Below are 17,702 nucleotides of genomic sequence, written 5' to 3' on the forward strand. Positions count from 1 at the left end.
ATACATTGTCATGCTATTGACAACATTGACAAGTTAATTCAACTTACAATGATTTTGTTAATATTAACAATAAAAAATTGAAATCATAACACAATAATAATATAACAACTCATAATAAATGTTGTGAACAAATTATCTTTATTCGTTCTATTTTTATATTTCTGCGGTGTAAATTCTCTTGTACAGTATAAATATCAAAGTTACTTTATAATATTTGATTAGTTTAATGAAAAATTTAGTGGTCGACATAGTCCATACGCATGTATTGTACGTTTATAAAATAACAACAAAAATTGTTTTAATATAATAAAGATAATATATAACTATATAAACAAAGCAGTATATAAAAAACACATTATCAATGCTTATATAAATGCAGACCTGAAATGTCTTATTACAAAAATACATAACAAATATATTTATGTTATATTGTAAAATTTTATATAATTTATTATCTAATACGATATTATATAATTTTTTTTTTACATATACGTCGGAAGTGATCTCTTTTGTGTCACTTTTTTATAGGTAAAGTCGTCGATTTTAGTACCCTAACATTACTGCACAGTTCTTGTTTTCTAATAGATGGCGTGAATCGTGCTGGAAAACGTTCTAGCATAACTTTTTCAGCACGTTTGAACATTTTAACATTCGCATGCGCGTTATCTTACGACATGCACATGACAACTCTTGCAGAATTACTGACGCTTCATCATTTTCGCGAACCTAACCTCGGCTAACCTGTCAGTTTGCGATAACCAAAGACACCCCGAGTAGAAAATGTAATAGGGCACTGATAAGGCCCTGATAAGGTTTCCTTAAAATTAATCAGGCCCTAGTAAGGATATATAAGTAGGGCCTGAAAAGAAAGTGAAACAAATGGTTTAAGAGCATCTTAAAGGAAAAATTATTAGGACCCTATAAGCAAATATTACCAGGGCCTTATAAGAAAATCTAGGTATGCCGATTCGGGCCAGATCTGGCCATCCCCAATTGATTCTGATAAGGGATGTAATAAAAATAAAAATTTAGGAGCCATATTATGTATACCATATCCAGATCAGGACCAAACGTCAAATCTGGCATGCCTGATTTGGTCATTATTACAGCATTTTCTGCAATTGAAAAAACGGTCACCCATCCATCTGCGAACTACCTTGAACGCTGCTTGACTTTCAAGATCGTACAGGAACTGACACCTCGAGTTGATCCATAAACCCTTGATGTTTGTGGATACTTATATGTTATACATACGGGTTGTAGATCAGTTCAATAGATGTTAAAAAGATGAAACATGTTTAGTTAAATTATATTTTTATATTTTTATAAATAAATATTAATTAATAGATTTTTTAATTAATTTTTTTACATACAAGAAATAGCATGTGGAATAACTAAAAAAAACGACCGTTTTGATGAAAAAAAAAAAACGAATTTTTGCAACAAAAATTAGTTGCAAAAATTTTTTTAAATAATTTGTTATAAACAAGAAACATATATTATAAACATTATATTATTTGTTATAAACATGGACATATTATACATGTTCCGTCGTGATTTATTTCAGGCTAGGATAATTATTTGTTAATTTGTTTATAACAAATTGTAAAAAAAAATTTTTTGCAACTAACTGTTACAAAAATTATTGCCAAGAACAGCATTAACATTTTTTCGATATTGCGACTTGTCCTTATTAGTTTTTCGTAACCAAATCTTACTTAGTAAATCTAAGGCATCCTTAATAGTACCTTGTAAGGCCCTTATTAGCTTTTCGTAACAAAATCTTATTTAATAAATCTAAGGCATCCTTAATAATATCTTGTAAGACCCTTTTTCGCTTTCCATAACAAAATCTTACTTAGTAAATCTAAGGCATCCTTAATAACACCTTGTATGGCCCTTGTTAGTTTTCCATAACAAAATCTTACTCAGTAAGTTTAAGGCATCCTTAATAACACCTTGTATGGCCCTTGTTAGTTTTCCATAACAAAATCTTACTCAGTAAGTTTAAGGCATCCTTAATAACACCTTATAAGGCCCTGATGTGGTAATATTAAGGTAGCCCTTTTTATGGCATCCTTATTAAATCCTTATCGGGGCCTTATGCTACATAAGGATTTCCCTAATTATTTTCTACTCGGGACCCAAGGGACCATACATCGACGCACAGATAAAAAAAATATGGTATACATGGACGTAATGGCGTTTTGCACTCGTGCTGGTGAACGCATTCGTGCATAAAAGGCCGACTTTACGCTCTTGTTACATAATGTACTACTTTGCGAAGAAGTACAGTTGCGATGAGAATTTACTTTTACAGTTCATTAAATTAAAATTTTTATGCTTTCTTCTCAATTTATTGTATCACATTAATACTTTATAAATTTGCTTTAACCCTTTCGTACCTTTGGGACATATGTGTCCCACTTACAAAAATCATCATAACTTTTAAACAAATAGTCCTATTGACCCATATTTTACTTCGCTCATTTTAAAAAGGAAGGATCAAGCTATATGTACAAATTGTCGTACAATCTAAAATGTTATGTTTTCAATAAAATATAGTTATGTAAACTTTACGAAAACTCTAACTTTTAGATAGTGAAGAATAATATATCAAAAATTCATTGAATTGATGCTAATTATATACTTAGAAATCTCATTTAATTATGAAAAAAATAAAAGAAATTTTATTATAAATATTGTAATAGTTTATACGTATAACCAAAGTGTGCATAATTTTTCTTTCAGACTTTCAAAATATTTTTATCGTTTTAAATATATTTCTAGATTGAAGTTGCATGTGTATGTGTGCGTGTCTGTGCGTTGTCTGTGCGTGTGAGTGTGTGCGTGTATCTGTGCATGTGCGTATGGCTGTGATATTGTTTTAATCTAGATTGTTTCATAAAACTGCAAATTATTTTTCGTAATTTTATAACCGCCATTTGAAATTCGTAATTAAAGAGAAACTTTAATTCGCGCTTATATTTTAAATATATTGATATTTCACCATTTTATAACCGCCGTCTTGAATCCATCACTTTGAATTTTAATTTTAATATTTTTTTTTGGAACCGACGCCCCTAAAAACCCCTAAGAACCGTTTTCATATAAAACGCATCTTTTGTAGGAAAGCCGGTGTTAATATTGTAATTACGCAAAAAAAAAATTACATAAGTTCAATCATTTTGATATTTATTGTTACTTTTTGTTTTATAAATATACATACAGTACCGGCTAGAATAATATCACCTTTTTTAAGTATAACCAGGTTTTTTAAGTATAACTTTTGTCAAGGTACATCAAATACGCTAAAAATTTTATAGTAGACATCTAGTAACAGGTACACCTTGTGCATGAAGTGTAATGAGATTTGACAAAGTACACCATGATTTAAAAATTTTTGATTAATTTTGTGAAAATCACACATTTTTGTTATCTTTGTTTTTCGTGTCACGCTGCCAAGCTGTAATTGGTGCCAAAGGTTTTGCTACAAAGTACTAGAGTTGTACAATAAATTATGGATATGTTGTTTATTTTTAAAGCGTTTGTATGTATTTGTTATAATGCAATCAAAATTTATTATTTCAGAAATTTCAAATAAATTAATGAAAAGTTATTTCTTCAGTAAGGTATACTTACCATCAAAATATATTATGATATGGTAAAGATCCGTGCACTTTAAAACAAGTTATGCTTAAAAAACCTAAAGGTGATATAATTTTGGTCGGTATATGTAACTGTTTTAGACGAGCTTATATCACGAAACTTGGCACAAGTAAAAAGAAAATCTTCAATTGTCGTAGCTGCTATTAAATCGAGGAGATATTTAAGATGATGAATGCTTTTTATGAGTACCTTTTGGAAAGTTTTTGTAAAGGCGAGAGAAGAAAATATTAGACTGTTCCTAAAACTTCAGACTCATTTTGAGCGGACGAATAAAAGTAATTTGTTAAAGGGTATCCACCTAATCCACCCACAATCCTGCTAGCCAAATTCTCTTTTCCTATCTTTTCTGTGGAAAATCCCTACCTACGTATATATGTCCTATCCTACTGTACATACTCTGACTATATGTACGTTTTAAATGGAGATACTTCTCCCTCTCTCTGCGGAGTTCACTTAAAATCGATCTACAATCTCACGAGTATTCTTCTTCAAGCTCTCCTCAAGAATTATTCTTATTGTTGATGGTTTCGTTCAGTAACATTCTTCGTTAGTTATATATAGTTATATATAGTTATATATAGTTATATATAGTTACGATTACGACGACGCGTAGAGAATAGAACACATTAGTATAATGGTGACAATCGGGTGATGTCGGGTAATGTTAACGCGTGATGATTGATTGTGAACTACATTCCGAGCTCATAAATCGATGCATGATAGTAACATGTAAGCATGTTAATGTTCTAGTACTATTGTCATATTATATTTGCTATATATACAGTACGAGAAACAGAGACAAAGATAAATCTGATATATATCTGTCATTTAACATATCAACATATATTGTTAAATAGATGGATGTACCATAATAATGTAGACACGAATTTACTTACTCGTAGCAGCAAAGAGTTTTCCGCGTATGCAAAATGCCAACACGTTGATTATGTATTTACAACTAAAGGGTACAGTTCCGAAAAGCGTAAACCTCCGATCGCGCTGAAATTTTAACCAAAGTTTACCCTTGATTAGAGAAGAAAGCCCCTAAAAGGATTTTTGGCGACAAAGCCTTGCCCCCCCCCAGCCCCTTTCAAAGTTTTTACAGTTCTTACTAAATATCTCTAAAAATATTGATTTTAAAGAAAAAAGTTTCAAATAAAAAATGAAGCTTATAAAAAGCTCTACAAAAAAGATTATTTTTTACGTAAACCTATTATTTTGGCTGTTATGACCTAAAATAACTCGGCAGGGATCAAATTGACCCTGTCAAACATTTCTTTAAAATTTCTGTTTTACTAAATATGCGAAAATTTTTTAATTTAAAGGTTATGTATATATTTATTTAACGCAAACAAAAGTTTATTGCAAATTTGAAAAAAAGTACTTTTTTACAATTTAACATAAAACAGAAATATTTCTATAATTTAACATAAAATATAAACATTACTATAGTTTAACATATAGCACAAAATATAATATTTTACAATTATTTAATTTTTAAATAGTTTTTTACTTATTAACTTATTAACTTATTTACTTATTAACTACCTGGATAATACTTTTTTATATCTATCAATAATTGATTGAAAAGATTTGCTATTTATGAAACGTAAAGTAAACGACGTCCACGCTTGTACAGTACCACATAGGTTTACGACTTTCCACGCTGTTTGTTTCCAATGTTTTCACATTAATCAAATAGCGACATAAAATTGGTGGGTTAGAATTAGGAAAAAATACAGGGGGAATGCAGGGGGAGGGGCTCCGGAGCCCCTCCCTCGCTCACGCGTTCTCTGCACAACCATTTGCGAATTTCCACGCGAAACAAGATTCTCATTGCACCTTTCTTGCACCCACCGTGTGTATGTGTTGTTTGTTCTCTATACCACGCATTCTCTATACCTATTTCTTACGCTAATCTTTTCCGAGATATATAATTAAAACTTTCAAAATTTTGATAAAAAAAATACTTTTCTTCTTCATAACAGCCAAAATAATAGGTTTACGTAAAAAATATATATAACCTTTTTTGTAGAGCTTTTTATGAACTTTATTTTTTGTTTCAAACTTCTTTTTCTAACATCAATATTTTCGGAGATATTTAGTTAAAACTGTAAAAATTTTGAAGGGGGCTGGGGGGCAAACAAGGCTTTGTCGTCAAAATTCTTTTTAGGGACCTTCTTCTCTAATTAAGGGTGAGCTTTAGTTAAAATTTCAGCGCGATCGGAGGTTTACGTTTTTCGGAACTTTATCCCGACTAAAAATATTCCGATCGTAGATTACATGAATATTACAATGCATATAAAAAATAAAGATAAAAGAAACGGATAACGGAATAAGAGAAAACGATCTGACTGTATATCCAATGTTGTAAAACGTGACTTTCACTGTTCGAAATCCGTCAAAGTAATTTAATGTTAGTCTACTTAGTCTCTTGCCGCGATGGCAGTTTTTGAACGTATAATGTAATCGAGCATATTCGAGAATAGCATTTAATTTGTTTTCGAGTAAAAAATTACAATAAAGAAACAAGGACTGTTTTAAAATTAGTAATTACTTAGATGTTTAAAATTTTTTTGTCTACTTAAGGGGCTTACTTACATTAGTGTGACCACATAAAAATGAGGGCGATAAAAAAAACTATTTTACCAAATATATTAAAAGTTTGGGGTTATATTTAGCAACATTTGATAAAATTACAAAAATTTTTTCACGAAAAAATATAGATATATATTCGAGATATGAGTCATTTCTCAATGCCTAACTGCTGGAGTCATAATTTTCAAACAAATTAATGAATCAACTTCAAATTTAATAGGTATACTCGGTACATATTTTGTCGTGCAATAAACTAATATTTTTTTAATCCGTTAACAAATGTTAATTTGTAATGCAAAAGTGGGCTTTTTTTTGTAAAATTTAAACTATTTTTTTTAACACCGCCATTTTTTAAATTTTCAATATTTTTTTGTAATCCTAGTTCATTGTATTAAAAAACTTATCTAGTTTAACGCCTATTTTAAGTTTTTTTATTTCAGACATTCTGATGTCACTTATTGCTATAGTAGTTTGGCTACTTTTTTTGTAGAGCTCTGAGAAATGACTCATACCTCAAATATATATGTCAATATTTGTTTGTAAAAAATTTTTGTAATTTTTTAAATGTTGCTAAATATAACCCCAAACTTTTAATACATTTGGTAGAATAGTTTTCTTTCTAGAATAGTTTAATCCCCAAAAGTTGTCCTCATTTTTATATGGTTATACTAGGTGAACTCCTTAAGGGAGTTCCGCTGCTAAATCAAAATGAACAGATTTTCATGAAACTTTGTAGAAAAGTTCAAATTAGTGATATAAATTGACTGTCAAAATTTCAGAAAGCTGAACTAGCTAGTTATTTAGATATTAAATATTTTCTTAACATGGGCTCTTATGGGAATCGATGGATTTTCAGGATCTTTCAGTTTTTATTGTCGTATTAAACATAGAAGTAATGAACAGATGTTAATAAAACTACAATAATACATCTCAGCTGTCCAGAAAAGTACTGTTAAATTTTTGAAACGATGCACTTGCTCGTTTGAGTGAAATAATTGATAAAATTAAAAAGGTTTATAATAATCGAAATAATACAGCACACGTAAGTGTAGTAAATGTGTGCTAATGATATAACATGAATTTCAAATTGTTGCATTTAATTATCTAAGAGTGGTATAATAATGAAAAATGTTTATTCTTAATTAACAAAAAAATTATTTCAGCAATGAAGATAGTACCTTATAGCCGATTTTTTTCTTATATTTACCATTATTAACTTTAGACCATATACAGTAAAAAAAAGAAGGCAACAAGATAGTCATTTAAATATTTTTCTTTACTTGAACCTTTGTGCCACTTGTTGTGCCGGGGTCCTGAGCAGAGGAACTCCCTTAAGTGACATTAATATCAATAATAATAGTCAGTACATATGTATAATTCATTTATTTATGTATATACTAATTTTTGTTATTGACATCCATTGACGTCATTTAAACCATTTCTTATTTAAAAACTTTTGACAAATGCTAAAAATTAAATTTATAAGTCTTATTCATAATTTTAAAACAACTCTTATTTTTCTATTACTAAAACTTTTTATTCAAAAACAAATTAAATGTCATCCTGTTTGAAAAAAGCATCAGATTTTTCAATATATTATATTTTGAAGAAATATTTTATTGCAAAATTGCAAAAACGTTGCAAATTGTTGGTACAATATTGTTGCAACATTGCAGCAATGGTAAAATGTTTGCTTTTAAAAATATTAGAGTGCAGAAAAATTACAATATAGTATAGTGTATTATAGCATTTCTAACATTTTATCTTAAAATTTTTATGTCTTTAAAATATCTTGTAATTCAATTTCTAATATCTTTAAGGCGTATTATAAACACAAGAATTTTAAGATGCCTTTTGAATGTTTATAATTATGTTAAAGCTTTATAATGTCAGGATATTTTCTGGGATTAGATTAACGCAATTGTCGCACATATATTTATTCAAGAATGTACATTTTTTTGAAAAATATGTATTATATATCCCTGAATTGATCATTCTATGCAAAAGAACCAAAAATTTTACAAAACATGTCATTTACTTTTCTTCAAATTTTTTAGACTCATCCTTTTAATAAATAATGATTTTATTAAGATATAAATAGCAATATTCGTAATGCTGAGTGCCTTTTATTATATGTTGTATGAATTTTAATTAACGAGAAATAAAATACCGTCTCATAATTTGTTCGCGGATAAATGATAAAATACTATTTTTCACAATATTTTTGAAACATTGCTGTAACATTTTTTAAATAATACTGCAAAAAATCTTTTGAACATTTCTAATATTTCTACAATATTGCATTGAAATATGTAATGTTGTAACATTGCAGCAATGTTGCTGCAAGCTTTAGTGTTATATATAAGTTGAATATTTTTGTTTAATTGCATCATGCTTTCAAAATCGATATTCATAATTTTAAGATTGAGTTCTTTTAACTGTGTACAATTTAAAGACATTAATATGGATTTATGATTGCTACGTGACATTTTAAAATTGTACTTAAAATAATCTTAAATATAATAACGAACTACGAATACTAACTTAAATTACTATTAGCGCTTCTAGTGAATCTCGAACAATAAAAAAGTCATATAAAAACTATTGAATGTTACTCAGATATTAATGTATCTGTATTATTGCTGGCATATTGTTTGTTTCATAATATATATTGCAGACCAGAAGATTGAGCATATAACTTCGTGAAATTTTTACTTTACCCTGTCTCTACTCCGCGTGAATTTTTCAAGCAATCACATGCAACTCTGTATATAAAAAGTACACATCACTAAACATGATTAGTATATGAATATTAGAGGAAATTGTTAATATTAATATCCGCGATAGTCCCATTAATATCATCATAACCTTAGAAATGCGTGACACTTTGTGAAACTTTTCACATAAACTTTTTTGGTAGCAAGCTTCGCCGTAAATCATAATTAATTGCTGAAGACTTACCTACGAAAATCTCTGCTCCAACAAGCGTATATCACGGGATTCATTCCACTGTTAATCCAGCCGAGCCAAGTAACAGCCGCAGATACGATTTCTTCCTGCCATATGCACCTCGTGCAGAATCCTGACCATAGATTCACAACGAAGAACGGTAACCAGCAAATAATAAATACACCCATGACGATACCAAGAGTTTTTGCCGCTTTTTTTTCTTTGGCGAACTTGGCGAGCTTACGTGAGAGAGAAAAATTTTTGCCTATGTGTTGTCTATTGTTGATCCTTGTGGAGGGCACTCTAGTAAGACCATTGTTGTGAAGAGCCGTTAAAGGCTCCTCAAGATCCTGAAGGTCCTCAGGTGTGCTCGATGTGGTACGAAAGAGATGCCTAGCGTCGGTATTAGTGGTGGATACGCCACCTCGGTGTATCCTTAGCGTGAGCTCGAGCTCGCCCGAGGCCATCATCACTTGTTTCGTGCCGAGTTTTAGACTCCTCGTCTGTATCACAGCGGCGCGATAGATTCTGTAATACGTGAATACCATCACAAATAGCGGCAGGTAAAAACTGATTGTTGACGAGAATATTAGGTAACCGAGATTCTCCGTGAAGGGACACTTATCTTCCGGCACTTGCTCAGTACGTACAGCACGCCACCACGCTATCGCAGGAAAGGAGATTGCACTTGAACAAATCCATACAATGGCAATTAAAATTGCCGCACGTTTCCTACTCATTCGAGTTGGATACGTGAAGGGATCGGTGATTGCCCAGTAACGATCTAAACTAATAACGCACAGATTTAGGATTGACGCAGTAGAGAAGAGGACGTCCAGTGAGCGCCAAACATCACACCAATCCGTCGTGAACAGCCAACGATTTTCCAGTACTTCGTACACCGCACTTATTGGCATCACTACTAGTCCCACCAGGAAATCAGCGCAAGCCAGTGAAGTCACAAAGTAATTTGTAGCTGTGTGCAGATGCCTCTCTCGAAATACCGCGAGGATCACTAATGAATTGCCGAAAACGGTGGCTATGGAGAAGAGTAGTAGAACGATCGCAAGACCTATTCGATCCGTAGCAAGTTCCCAGAGATCCTCATAGGTGTGATTAAATGGTGAGTAACTTGCGTTATAAAAGCTCTTGCTAAAATCGTTATTTAATGCCCGTACCTCTTCTTCCCAGTTCACTAAATAGATCTCGCTGTCATTCATGTTTGACCGTGCGATGTCGTATTACAACGATCTTTGGACCGTAATCACCCTGAAGTGCGACTAATTGCCGAGATGATCTCGATTTTGTTAATTTTTACCATACGATTAAACGTCAGGGTATTATATTTGCGAGATCTCTCGTTTCTGTCTGTCCTCTCATCTTGTCTAGCTGAGGTGTCTTGAATTATTATATAATTCCTAATAAAATTGCCGTCGTATTTTATATGTTTGCTTAATTGTCATTTTGATTCTATTATATCTTAGAAAACTTCATTAAGTTTTGTCAATGTATTTGTCATGTATCTATACGATGGTAAAATATTTGACACAATGAGTTTTTTGGCCGCGATGCTAGAGTAATGTGCAGAGAATACAATCATCGTATAGATATAATTGAGAGATAATGTCGAAAGTTTTAAATTTCCTCTCCTTCTTCAGCAGTTTTTTCATTCGGCTTATCTTTCTTTGAAATATCTGAAACAAGTAAATAAGCTCGTAAAAGTTTGTTCTTTAAAAATACAAATGCTGAAAAATAAAAGTATAAATGAAACTTTCGCAAATTAACAATTTCTGTATTATATTGTTATTGATACTTAAAGATTCTCTCTTACTCTTTCCTTTTTTTATCAAATAAGTAATCTTTTGTATTCTAAATTTAATTCTAATTAAAGGTGACACTTCTTTATGGTGCAGTCTTTATTCGCTGGTATTTACAATTCTTAAACTGATTCTAAAAACTATGGATCTGTAATTATCATCTTAAGATTGTATTTACGATTATATTAAATATAAGAACAAAATTATAAATATTGGCTTTAATGTCAAAATATTAAATAAAATTTAGTACAATATGAAAAAAAAAAAAAAAATTCTGCGTTCAATTGGGGAAAAAAAATTAAATTACGCTTTCATCAATGCAGATATTTATCGCTGCTTGATCAAAACAGTTCAAATCATAAAGTTAAAGCAATGATAGTATAGCTTAGATAGGTTTGCGCTTAGATCCTATTTCATCTACATATATCGTACAGAGAATCAGAGTTAACAGTAGCCAGAGATCAAGTAGTCTTAGTCTTCCTGTGCAACAACATACCGCAATTGCTGCTGCAAATTAATAGATAAAGCGATCAAATTAAATAACAAATTTATGTAATATAATTTCAAACAAACTGTCTTTGCCTAATTATTTTATTGGCCAACATTGACAGCTTAATTTCATGTTAGAAGCATAATGTCTGAGAATTTTTCTCTTTGCAACATACATATAAGCAAAAAATTATATTCCTGGTAATATACAAAATAATAATAATAATTTTGTTTGTATGTAATCTTTTTTAAAGGACTTGATAATTAAATTGAAATTAAATTTCTGTAAAATGTTAATATATTTTTATTTCTAATATAGTAATATCTAAAATCATACATCACGCACACATATATATATGTATATATATATATATATATATATATATATATATATATATAATATATATAAGTGTGTGTGAAATTGTTTATGATTATAATTTAAAAATTCTAGTTTTTGAAGATTATTATTTTTTATTTACACTTCCTCCACTCAACATATAAAATTATTATTAAATAATAAAAATATGTATATGTGAAAATTTTTTTCTAGATGAAACTTTACAACTTATAAAATTTTTCATATAAAAAAATGTATTTAATGCTTTGACCATCTCATTTTAATACTTAATATTTTTTTAATGTATTTTCAAAATAAGAATTTTTTCTGTGTTCAAATAAAGCTAAAAAATTCAAAATTAATATCAGATAAAGATGTGAAATTGGTTAAAACATAAAAAATCTTTTGTTATATTAGAATTCAAAGAAATTTGTAATACTATTAATATCAGTTATTATAACTGAACTGAAATTCCGTGTTAGGCTTGCTTGTGCTATACGTGAACAATCAGTTTCAAAGAACTTCGACATTCTCTTTCAGAGTTAACTGTAAACCGCTCTATAAACCGCTCGTCGGCTATGGCTATTTATGGATATTCATCGTTGAGTGATTATCACGATCATCTTTGACCCCGCACCCTCGCGTCCTCATGGCTTCCCTCGTTTTAACAGTGTAATATACTCGATCTTACACGTAGAATTCACTCCCATGCTGAAGAAGGCCGCTGTTGAACTTGGTCATTACGGATGAATAGTACCAATGGCGATCGATATGCACAGAGTACTATAAAAAAGTAAGTTTCCAGAACAGCCAATTCATTAATGGAGAATACATTTTTCTAGCACGGTAAATCAAAAATGTCTATATACTTTCTCAAAAGATTTCAGGATTAAACGTACTTTTTAAAAAGTGATTGCAATCATTTTCGAAAGAGGAGATATTATTTATTTGCCGTGTATGCTAAAAAATATTAAATTAAAAAAGATAAATCCTTATAGAGTTACAAGAAACAATTTAAAATTATTTTGCCTGTAATTTGTTACTTGTACATGCACAAGTATAATTTAATAACATTTCTCAAATTTTATTTATAAATAATAAACTTATTTTGTTAAAATTAAAGTGCGCCCGATGTTTACACATAAAGAGACAGTAATGGCTCATGCCAAGTGTACGCGCGACGCGAGATCGACCGTGTATTATACGCGAACTGACAACTTGCGAGCATCCGAGATTATCGGACCTCAAAAACGGGTGAACCGATCAATTTCTAATTTAAGCTCAGTCGATAGCTTGGATTTGAATTATGTAATATATACTGTAAGCGACAGAAAAATTTGGAGGAGCATTAGATTCTATTCCGTCCGTTTATAAATCCGTTTATAGTCCCAAATTAATTAAAACATGGGACTTTTTTGTTAACGGACAACTTTCGACTCCAATACTACCTCTTACAATACTATCTCTTACTTTCTAAATTTCATAGAGTGAAAATACTGCTACTTTATAATTTTTTGAGTAATTTTTCACTCTAATAAAAGTTAAAATTCACTCTATAAAAATCTTAGTAAAATTTAAATAGAATCTTTCCGTAAATAATAATTAATTTAGAAAAATAGATTTTTTAAAGTATAAATGTATAATGCGATGTTAAATAGTCTCTATAAATATGTACCTGTAATGTTATTCTTATAAAAGAAATCTTTCTACCTTCGACGAGGATTGAACTAGATCTACGTATGATTTCTTTTCCTGTTTTTTTAAGAACTTATGGAATTGCGATAGAAGGATCAAGAGACGGTAGAGATAACTTATATAACTGATTGAGAGAATAAGAAAGAATATCAGAGAGCAGAAAAGCGAAAAATTGAATAGAAGAAAAATTGAAAAAATAATATATAAATATTTTATTTTAAAAAACGCGCAAAACAATGAGAAAAATTTTTATTTTAAATTGTTTTAATATTTAATTTAATATTGAATAAATTTATAGAACTTCAAATACATTTAAATATTATAATTTTAAAAAATGTTTGTTATTATATAACTTTTTATATACCTACACATAACCTTTTCTCAGTACATATAGTATTAAAAATATATGTGCAGCACATGTAATACTTAAATTACAGATAAGCAGTAGAACTATAATCAATTTATCGAATTGTTATTTTAATAAAAACTTCGAAAAAGAGATCGTATTAGGTCTATTAATTAAGGAAAACCTAAAACCATTCATTACTATTTTTCATATAAAAATATGTATTTTTGAGAATATGTATTTTGGCTTTACAGAATCCCAAATTCTGCTACATAATTAAAGTACGTACAAAAATAAAGAGGGCAAATGGCAATTTTGTAATGGCAAAAAATTTTTATTAATGTTTAAATGTTAAATTTTTTTGTTAGTGACATGAAACTGTTCTTTCTTGCTTTATTTTCATATAAATTTTGATTATGTAAAAGAATTTTTATTCTGTAAAGCCATTAAAAAAATATTTTATAAATAAAAAGTTTGCTTTTTAAAATATCTTTTTTTTACTTTTAATCTTAGTTCTAAATGCACAATATTATTGGTATATGTTACTTCTAGAGGTACCTGATCTCATTTTAATAAATAATAACTGAAAGCAGATATAAATAAATAAAAATAAAAATAAATGTATTATAACTGTTTTATCGACAAAAAGACAGTACCCATACAGCACAGAAAGATTGCAGCAACATTGTGGCAACATTTCAACGCAAGATTGCAATATTGCATAAACGTTGTGAAATGTTGCTGCAAGGTTGCTGCAAGATGGTTGCAGCAATGGTAAAATGTCCGCTTTTAGAAATATTGTTACGTAATATTGTAGCAATATTGCAGTAAAATATGTATGCAATATTATTCAGAAAAAGATTATTCAAAATAATTCATCTGATTTTAAATAACTATTTTGAATTTAACAAATACAGAGTGATTAGTGAAACTTCAACCAAAAGATAAACTTTGCAAGTTTTGTCTTTTATCTTATATAAGTACATTATAAGATGAGAGAGACAAAACTTACAAAATTTATCTTTTGGTTGACGTAATCACTCTGTTGTTAAATTCAAAATATAGTTATTTAAAACTGAATGAATTGATCGGATGATCGTTTGGTTGATGTCACTATAATCGCTCTGTATTTGTTAAATTAAAAAATACAGTTATTTAAAATAATTTTGAATAACCTTGTACTCTGTTATACACAAATCTATATAATAATAGTTTTACACACAAATTAAAACTACTCCAGAATGCATGTATCTCTATAGATGAAAAATTTTAAATAATATAGAACGATCACTTTTACATTATTTTTGAAAAGTTACTGTAATATATTTATTCAAACTGTATTGAATATTAATTTTATCTATTTTCACTATTTTAATAATATTTTAAAATGTTGCTGCATCATTGCTGAAGTAATATTGTAAAATAATGTCTTTGCAATATCTCTGAAACATTACATCGCAATATGCAATGTTGCAACGTTGCAGCAATGTTGCTGCAAGCTTTTGTGCTGTATTGGTAACTTTTGTTTCGCAATATCTTTTTACTTCTTTTATAGATTTGGAAATCCTTCTCTAGAATAAAAGAATACGCATTGCTACCAGTCTGTGGAGTGGAGTTTCTACCAAAAATGGAAAAAATTGTTAATCTGCTGTTACATCAAAAAAATTGTTAATTTGTTTAATATAAAAGACCTGCAGTTTGTACTTACAAAATTCGTATTCGCAGACTAGTAGACGACGAGAACAAACAGTGTCGAGTTTCGAAAATTATATTTTAATGCTTAATTAAGACGAAATTGCGAAACGAAAAAATTTAAATTATATACGCGTAAAAAGTCAATAAGTAGAGCAATAAAAAGAAATATTTTTCGTTCTCGATATAAAGTCCAAATCATAGATGGATATTAACATTTGTACTTTAATTCTAGAAAAGAATTTCCAAATCTACTATATAAAAGAAATATATACGAAATTTCATTAATAATGTGCACGAATGACTCTACATTATCGACCCCGATCAAGTTTGAGAGGCAATCCAGCATTTCCTTAAAGTGCTTGATTAAAAATTATACTATAAAAAACAAACAAAAATTTTAGTACAATCATAAAAGTAACAGTAATTATCGATCGTACTAAAAATTTTTTTTTTGTTTTTTATACGAAATCGATCACTCATCCCTATATTGCTGTACGTACCTTAATTCTGTAAAAGAATTTTGTATTCTATCAATTAAAAATATATTTAAAATAAAAAATGTTAATGAAACAGACTGCTCTAGGATTCCTCTAAGATGTCAGCACGTTTAGGCGACTACATTAACAAAATTTCATGCTGTTATTTAAATTTATATAACTCGAAATGGAATTGAATAAAATGTTAAAAGTACTTAATAATCCAAGATTTGATGCAGACTGTATAACCGATCTACTTCATTGATATGTCTAAACATATATCGGTCGTAAGAATTAATTTAGTAAAAATACTAGTAAAAGTCTATTTGATATTTGTGTAATACAATCAAGTTTAAAAAGAATAAGAGAATATGTGTAATTCAAAGCTAAAATATATCTTGAAAACGTTTCAAAATGCTCAAAAGTAAAAATATCTTATAACAAATGTCGATTTTTGTGCATTCGTGTATTAGCGTCGAGCTACTAAATAAATAATTCGATAAGTAATTATTAAAATTCCTCATCTAACAGATATAACAAATGATCATAATACCTACTAGGAGGCACATATAATATCACTTTCTTTTATATTTTCTTATATTTTTTTATTTTCAATTTTTCTTTCTGTCTTTCTTTCTTTCTTTTTTCTTCTTTCTCTCTTTTACTCGCTGCCAAAATAATATAGATACATCATAACATAAATTAACCTCAGGAAAGGAGGAAGAAAGGAGGAAAGAAAATCCATTTATAAGGCGTGATACTACATTCGCATTTATGATCCAGTCGCAGCCAATTGTAAAATTACACCAGATTGGTCAAACAATAATCGTGTAAGCCGGAAATCCGTGGGTGTCAATGGTCTATTATCATATGTAATTCAGATATTCATTCATTTTGCACTTATAGGATTCAGTTGTCTTTTGGTAAAAATATGCTTGTTTGAAAAGATAAGTAATTGTGTTTATTCGAGACTGATTTGATTTAAAAGATTATAACAGAAGATAAATCGTATATTGATTTAAACATTTAATCGATATACAAAATGAATTATCGGTATCGCATTTTTTTTAATTTTATAGATATTACGAAATCAAGTTAAATAGAATATCTTCAAATTTCAATTTCATGGACTCTCAATAAGTTTACATTTATATCACTCACAAAAAAATTTTGATGCAATAAATAAGAGAAATGTTCGAAAGAATGATAGGCTAGAAGGATACTTTTATTTCAGAAAAAGTGTGTAATTCTTTATCGTACATAAATGATCCTCATTTTAACACGTTTTTATACTAAATAAACACATGATTCAGGAATTTAAAAATTATATTGATTTATAAGCGCGTAAATATAGTTTAGTTATTACACACCACATTGACATTGATATTTTTTAATTAACATATAAATCAAATTTTTTGCAAACATTTTTTTACAAAAAACAAAAATAGTCACAAAATTAAATTATTACTTTATTTGTATAAAACTTTACATTATTATATAATATATGTTATGATATATAAATTTATGTACTTTCATTAATTTGTTTAGTCAGAAATGATAATTGTTCGTGTATTATCTTTGACTGAATAATGATTATTCTTTCAATAAGCTTTTAATCATTGATAATTTTG

The 17,702-nt window shown here is 28.9% G+C and overlaps 1 protein-coding gene and 1 long non-coding RNA gene across 23 annotated transcripts in view; both read right to left on the bottom strand.

Moving 5' to 3' along the window:
• LOC105832565 (dopamine receptor 2) overlaps positions 1-17,702 on the bottom strand; it is a 285,344-nt gene that overhangs the window by 265,260 nt on the left and 2,382 nt on the right. For 19 of the 22 annotated variants that reach the window (XR_004963620.1, XR_004963619.1, XR_004963618.1 and 16 more), the window contains exon 2: positions 9,229-10,910. Coding sequence is in view for 16 of the 22 variants with exons in the window: in XM_036288180.1 (XP_036144073.1) it covers positions 9,229-10,436 (1,208 nt within the window). In the remaining 6 variants the exon portion in view is untranslated. Of the gene's footprint in view, positions 1-9,228; positions 10,911-12,550; positions 12,643-17,702 lie in introns of all 22 variants that reach the window. The other 3 variants (XM_036288130.1, XM_036288113.1, XM_036288109.1) reach the window with 1 other exon arrangement.
• Positions 1,667-4,753, bottom strand: LOC118646015. Its single transcript, XR_004963647.1, has 2 exons — positions 2,029-4,753; positions 1,667-1,958 (listed from the first exon to the last, which is right to left on the bottom strand). It is a non-coding gene; the product is annotated as an uncharacterized LOC118646015 (long non-coding RNA).

This window comes from Monomorium pharaonis, chromosome 1 (genome assembly GCF_013373865.1).
Source record: "Monomorium pharaonis isolate MP-MQ-018 chromosome 1, ASM1337386v2, whole genome shotgun sequence".
Lineage (NCBI taxonomy): Eukaryota > Metazoa > Arthropoda > Insecta > Hymenoptera > Formicidae > Monomorium > Monomorium pharaonis.